The sequence below is a fragment of the Aphanomyces astaci genome (genome assembly GCF_000520075.1).
Source record: "Aphanomyces astaci strain APO3 unplaced genomic scaffold supercont1.36, whole genome shotgun sequence".
Lineage (NCBI taxonomy): Eukaryota > Oomycota > Saprolegniomycetes > Saprolegniales > Verrucalvaceae > Aphanomyces > Aphanomyces astaci.
The window spans coordinates 474,508-481,213 of NW_009798299.1; the positions used below are offsets into that span (position 1 = coordinate 474,508).

Genomic DNA, 6,706 nt, shown 5'->3' on the forward strand with positions numbered 1-6,706 from the left:
GCACGCATCCAGTTGGTGGCACACACAAACTGCTGGAGGTCGGCCGCGGTCGTCGGCGGCGACGAATCCACAAGTCCTTGAAGTCGGCTTGGTGAATGGGTGATTCCATCGGCCGAAATCACCTTGCCACACCATTCTGCCTCGCGCAGAAAGAAATGACACTTCTTCGGGCTCAAGTTGAGCCCGAACTGGGCACAGATGGACAGGACTTGGTCCAACAAGTTGAGCAGCTCGTCCGTCGTCTTGGCGGACCCCAGCAAGTCATCGAGCCAGGCCAACAGGCCTCGAAACAGCAGCTCACCAAACATTTGGTGGACAACCGACTGGCAGTACGCGACAGCGTCCGTCTATCCCATGAGCACGCGGGTCGGGGTGTACACGCCGAAGGGCGTCATGAACGAGAAGTACATCTGGCTGTCCGCATGCAGCGGCAACTGCCAGTACCCCTTGGTCCAGTCCAACGTGAAGTACACGTTCGTTCCGACCAGACAGACCATCGCGCTGTCCAGGTTTAGCATCGGCTAAGGCATCGGCTCCGTGTAGGCGTTGATCGGCCTGCTGTCGATCGTCATGCGCAAGTCGCCGACTTCCTTCTTCGGCACGATCCTTGGGGCTGCGGTCCACGTAGCCCGGTTGTTTTGGTATACCATACCATTTGCTTCCAGGGCAGCCACATGGCTGCGCATGTACTCCACATGTAGCGGCGGGTACCGCCGCATCCCACACTTCACCGGCGTCGTGCCACAGAACGAGTATGCTAGCGGAATAAAGATGCGTTTTTTACGGGTACTTGAGAACATGTTTTGTGGTGTTGTGTTTATCACTACCGCTAGGAACACGCGAGACCCAGATTAGACTTGCTGTGCTATATCATCACCAACAACATTCAAGAATTGTACGTGGACAAGTTTGCACGAGCCACGAATGTGTCCATGTTCTATGGTACGTACCCCAGCTAGCACATATACATGCTCTCTCATGACTAGGCCATCGATCTTATCTAGATGTTGTATATGTTATCGAGATGTACTATGCCTAGATGTACTATATGAACAATATGAAGACCGACCTGGGAGACAAGATTCAACGCCGATTGGAAGCGCTGCGCAATGAAAGTCCGGCAGGGCGAATTCAACACAGGATACACAACTAGCTTCACATATTGGACCTGCGACTGCAGAGCCTTCGTATACAGCGAGTTTCTTCTGTGTAAGCACCTTGTTCTTGCACATATAGTTGCGAATGCATCTAACGAGGTGAAGCCCTGCGTATTAAATGATTGCTATATGCACAGTGAGTTCATATATTGATGTAGATGTATGCCCCGCAGTTTAAGGTGCGTGGGTTTACGTACCCATTTTGGACGTTCCCCTCGTCGAAGTCCGAAATGCTAAGTCTGGAGTCCAATCGGTCCATGGTGGACCTTGTCGTACACTCCGCCGAAGTTGACATCGGCAATGTGGGAAGCACTCCAAACGCTACGTCAGTGGTGCAAAACGACCATACCCAACGTGGCACCACCAAGGCTATGTATGAATCGATAGTGAATCTGGCCAAATGGGTTATTAGCCATGCCAATGAAATTCAAGACAACCCACGACAGTTACACATTGCCCAACGACAGCTGCAGCGGGTGTACAGTTACCAAGAGTCCATTTCCCAAGTGGCACGTATGCGGAAGCGACGACGCACCAACGTAGCAGGAAACGAGCTGACGGTGTTCTTTCAACCGCCGTCAATTTAGTTTCCTAGTGTCACTAGTTAGTATACTTTATATAGACAAGTACTATTACTCCCTACTGTTTGTATATGCGCATTCAAGTAGTGCGTCTAGAAAACGTATGCTAGTAGATGTAATAGTATATACGTGTAAAGTATTGCCACTTCATGTCGTAGACATCATATATCGTATTGTCCTTTAACCCAAAATTTGAACATGTGCTGATTCGGCTAATCTATCGAACTACTCATTGTACTGACTTTTGTAAGTCAAAATGGTCCAGTGTCACACTAATTTAAGTCACACTCTAATTCGATGTGCATTGGCCGAAGAGTAGATTTGATTGAGAACTTGATTGAACGAACCATACAAGATCGGGATTTTGAAAAAATCGAGAATCTAATGCCCACATAATTGCGATTGTTATTCAGTTTAAGTAAACAACAAAATATGACACACACGAATGTATTTGTATGACGACCTATACTAATTCTTTTTAGGACGCTTTGTCGCTCGTTGGAGCACAGCACGCACGATTGCAGCACCAGCGACCACATGCCGTTTGGGCGATTTCTTCCTCCGGCTGATCGTCTGGTTACTCGGTTGTTGTCAAGCTTTTTGCCCTTGCATATTCCCGCACCATGGCTCCGGGGTTGCCACCAAGCTTGCTGCACACAAATTCAATCATTACAAACATTGCATCGTTGGCACTCACACCGGTTTCTTCGATTGCTGTTACGACAGAGTCGTAGCCGTCTGTCGTTGGGCAATGATTCGACGTACTTGGGGGAGTCATGCAGATGGACTCTCCAGTGGTCGAAGAACGCTTCATGATCGACGGCAGCCATTTCCCTGTACAAACGGTCACTGTAGGAAGGCAGACTGCCGTCATGGTTCTTGTGGGTGGCGTAGTCCGTAGACCTGTTGGATAAAGTGATCCACTTGGTCTTGCAGGATGGCACCGGGCACACTACGCGGGTCTTCTTGGGATCGATTCTGTGTGACATTGCTGATTTCGAAATGAAACGTGTTCACTTTGATACTTTGACTTGTATTTAAATACTTGACATTTGCATGAACTATTCGTACTATGTATTGTATGATTGCAACTTGCATTCTTGCCAAGAGACTGCTTCCAATCAGTCGTCCTCGTCCAACCAGTCATAGTTTGCCCCAACAGTGATGGTATGTCCCACCAGCATTTCCACTTGAGTTTGTATTTACCTTAGTGAAGTACACCTGATCTGTGAATTGGGTGCGAGTTAGGACCGTTTTTGTGATGGCAAGCAAGCATGCACGTTGAAGTGTCGCAGTGTTGAAGGGTTGCATATTTATGGGCTAGGATGGTCGGCGGTTTGAGGTTCCTCACTCTAACATTTACCCCGAACTGAGCTCATATATTGTGTGGATAGCTGTAGCTGCGAGTGTAGACTAACGAGTAACACAGGTTGATACTTTCAAAGCAAGTGTACTACTACTTAGTAGTTAATATCCAACAATATATTCAAAAGAGTTTTCCTTCTAGGCTTCCCCGATTGCAACGAGTACATGGCCTCTTCGCGCATCCACATCGATCACAGAGTCGATGGGGTCAATTTCCTATGGACCCCCGAGTCCCTTATTATTATAACGCCCGACACCACGTACTGGTTCGTGCTGGGTTCCTTCAGAGAAATCTGGGCCAATGACCCCAAGTGGTTGGAGGGCGTCAAGTCGTTCTCATCCGAGAATGATCCCATGGGGGACGTGAGGATGGCGTACACCAGCGAACATGACCTATGGACTATGATTTCATTCGAAGTTGTCTACTATATATTGTTTGCGGTGGAAATAGTCGTCCATATTGCCATGTGTTGTGGTTCTCCAGTTCCGTCCGCCTCAGTTTCCATTTCGCTGGGCCCTCGCGCCTCAAATACCCCCAAAACACTCGTTGGATCGACGTACGCCAAGCATTCGCATTATTTTATCGGCATTCGCATGTTTCATCGGTTTTGTTGACAGCTGACTCTAGGAATGCAGTCGTACATGTGTGAAAGCACTGATTTCTTACTTGGTGAGGCGGTGTGCCGTACAACTGATTTCTTGCTTGACGAGGCGGTGTGCCGTACAACTTATGGCGATACGCCGCCTATGCGCTCTTGTTCGCGCAAGTATTTGCGATCGAGGCCATTTTTGGCTTTGGCATTTGCCGCGTTCACTGTCAATTGTCTACGAGGTCGACGCATATATAATTGTATACCGCTTACGCTTTGGGCGCAGTCTCCTTGTGAATCGTCCAATTACTCCGTGATTCTTAGTGTGCACTACTTTTGTAGTACCGATAACGGGCCACTTGTGCGGGACCAGTTTGAGGACTTCAAATGGCAGCGCGTTGGGTCCAGGGGCGGAATTGCAGCTGCTGTGGCGGATGGCAAAAATTCATTCGCCAACAGCGGAGCCGCCAGTTCTTGATGAGCTTGGACCGACAGTTGGGTGTATCGCATTAATGGCCCCAGAAACGCAGACAAGTCGTCGTCGGATGCACGCAGCTCCGGTGCGGCAAACAAGTCCGAGTAGTAATCCACCAGTGTGTTGGAGACACCAGTTTGGTCGGATACCAGGTTTCCGTTGGCGTCTTCCAGTTCTTTGAAGACCGTCTTCCGCAGTGGAGTTGGAATTGGTGACGAGAAGTGAAAGCGCGAAGACCTTTCCGCCTTGTACAAGTGTAGCTGGAACGCTTGTTCTTGGAGGAACTTCTTTTGCTGATCGTGCAGGTGACGGATTTGCTGCTGGAGGTCCCGAACGCGATCCACCAAAAACCGGGTCTTGCCGCATGTTGGGAACTTGGAGCAAGGCCGCGATTTCAAGTGCCAATTTCTTCAACGGCAAACGCTGCTTGTCGAGTTGCTCGTCGTGAAACAGTTTGAGTTGCTGCCGGATGTCGGTGACTAAGATGTCGTAGGCTTTGCCGACATTGTGGAAACCATTGGACTTGGCGAGGAAGCGGTCCAAGCAACCATGAATGATAGTTGCGGCTCGAGGAAGTCGCAGCAGCCACGGCGGGGCCTTCCAGGAACCGGAGCCATGTCGCGTAGTCTGTCGTTGGGTAATGATTCGACAAGCCACGTGATCGGCGTGAGGGATATGCGGCAAGTGCGCGGCTTTCCAATGCGCCAACCTTGCCAAACTCGAAGAGCAGAAGATGTAGTCCAGGCGGTTGATGAGCTTGGGACTGGTAAAAGTCTTCCGCAGTGGATTTTGCTGGCGAAACAGGTCCACGATGGACAAGTCTCGCATCCAGGTCAACAAGGCGTCTGTTCCGGCCATGGTGGCGGCGCTGGGGTTGAGCGAGTCCAAATCCTTGTTGAGCGTGCAGTTGAAGTCGCCTCCCACAATGTGGAGGAAATGTGGGGGGAAGTCGCGTGGCAGTTCGTCGAAGAAGCGCGCTCGCTCGGACCATGAAATTGGCGCGTACACGTTGTGGAGAACAATCGTGGCAGGGCCAAGAACACAACGCACTTGCAGATATCGTCCGCGAAGAATCGGATTGTCGTGTGCAACTTCGACGGCGTTCTTCAGGGGTGAGTGGGGGTGGAGGAGAGTTGCCAAGCCGCCCGTGGCGGGTGGGTGATGTGGGCTCCAAAGGGTGGAGTGGGGGCTTAAAGAACACAACCCCGTCGTGGTTCGTGAGACGTTGCCAATGGTAGGACACTTTGTCTTGCAAACTCGGCGCGCGGAAACGCGTTTCTTGGACGAAGGTGACGTCGTGTGTGCTTGAGAGTTTCTGGAGGATGTACCGGTGGCTGTTGGAGAAGCCGTTGGTGTTGAGGGAGATGATTTGTGGGTCCCAATCCACGAGTTCAGATGGGAGAGCAGGAAAGTGGTCGTGACTCATAAGTACACAGTGCAGTAAATAACGTGGTGGTGGTCTTGATGGATGGTTGCGTGAGAAGCAAGGGGTGCTTATGCTTCCACGTGGGCTTTGTCCCATGCGGGAGATAGAATGCAGTGCGTCAAGTCGTCGCAGATGGGGTCGATGTCAGGGGAGTTGTTGAGGACTGAGTCCGCCAGGAATTCGATGGCATCCAGCACATATGTCGGCAAATTCATGGCTCGGAGTGCTGGAGCAAGTCGACTGACCACCTTCAGCAGGGACCAATCCGTTAGGACGTCCTCCCACCGAGTAGCTTCTTGGCCACACAGGATCTCAAGAGCGCCAGGGTTGTTGTACAGGTCAGGCACCCGGTTGGACAGAAACAAGTCCACGGCTGCCAACGCTTGCCAAACTGTGTACTCGAGCTGATCGCTCACCATTTCGCGAGCAATCTCGTTGGGGTCTTGGCATCCTTGAGCGTAGAACGGCAACTGTTGTTTGTAGTCCCCGCCCTCGCCAGCTTCGTGTTTCGCGGCCATGCGACGATTGATAGCTCGCGTCGATACCAAGGACTCTAGCAAGCCAAATTCCGCGTCCACCGGGTACATCGAGTGTGCCACCACCTGCGGTTCGGATTGGAGCAATCGTGTGCATTCCACGATGTCCTTTTCGACCACCTTGTCCTTGATGATCTTGGCCGCGCGTTCAAAGTGCGCGTGCTTGGACTTGTTGGGTCTGACCTTTTTCTTCGTCGGGACAAGGGTGCGGGGATGTTCGGTGTCCTCGAGCACAACTCGTGGGATGACAAAGTCTTCGAGGGAGAGTTCGACGTCGTCTTCCTGAAGCAATGCGTAGCGGTTGGAGGTAGCAAAGGACTGCGACTCTCGTGGTGACAATGGCCGCTTCGATGCTGGTTTGAACCGGTCGCCCGTAACCAATTGATATTCCAGCGGTGCAGATGGGACTTGCTCGTCATGTTCCGGAGCAAAAGCGGGCTGGGTTTGGTTTGAGGGAAGGTCGTGGATTGTGTTGGTCTCCGTTCCGGCTGGTGGGGCTTCCGCGTCGTTAACCTCCGAAGACTGCATGGGAGCAGAGTTTCCATTCGCCGTCGGGGATGTGGTGGTCGCCGAGCA

At 51.4% G+C, this 6,706-nt stretch overlaps 4 protein-coding genes across 4 annotated transcripts in view; 1 reads left to right on the top strand and 3 right to left on the bottom strand.

Annotated features, from left to right (window-relative positions):
* H257_11898 (hypothetical protein) overlaps positions 1–308 on the bottom strand; it is a gene marked incomplete at both ends in the record, with an annotated part of 3,514 nt that extends 3,206 nt beyond the window's left edge. The window contains one exon of the mRNA XM_009838976.1: positions 123–308. Coding sequence (XP_009837278.1) covers positions 123–308 — 186 coding nt within the window. The remainder of the gene's footprint in view (positions 1–122) is intronic.
* A 46-nt stretch (positions 309–354) lies between these two features.
* H257_11899 (hypothetical protein) lies at positions 355–1,744 on the top strand (the record flags this gene model as incomplete). Its single annotated transcript, XM_009838977.1, has 6 exons — positions 355–477; positions 544–641; positions 702–786; positions 834–942; positions 1,237–1,256; positions 1,316–1,744. The coding sequence occupies 6 exons, from the start codon at positions 355–357 to the stop codon at positions 1,742–1,744; spliced, it is 864 nt and encodes a 287-aa protein (XP_009837279.1).
* A 571-nt stretch (positions 1,745–2,315) lies between these two features.
* On the bottom strand, positions 2,316–2,727 carry H257_11900 (hypothetical protein; the record flags this gene model as incomplete). The annotated part of the gene is made up of 2 exons (XM_009838978.1): positions 2,316–2,388; positions 2,504–2,727. The coding sequence occupies 2 exons, from the start codon at positions 2,725–2,727 to the stop codon at positions 2,316–2,318; spliced, it is 297 nt and encodes a 98-aa protein (XP_009837280.1).
* A 1,104-nt stretch (positions 2,728–3,831) lies between these two features.
* On the bottom strand, positions 3,832–5,594 carry H257_11901 (hypothetical protein; the record flags this gene model as incomplete). Its single annotated transcript, XM_009838979.1, has 4 exons — positions 3,832–3,928; positions 4,076–4,461; positions 4,520–5,357; positions 5,410–5,594. 4 exons carry the CDS (start codon positions 5,592–5,594, stop codon positions 3,832–3,834), a joined length of 1,506 nt encoding a protein of 501 aa, XP_009837281.1.
* Between the last annotated feature and the right edge of the window lie 1,112 nt (positions 5,595–6,706).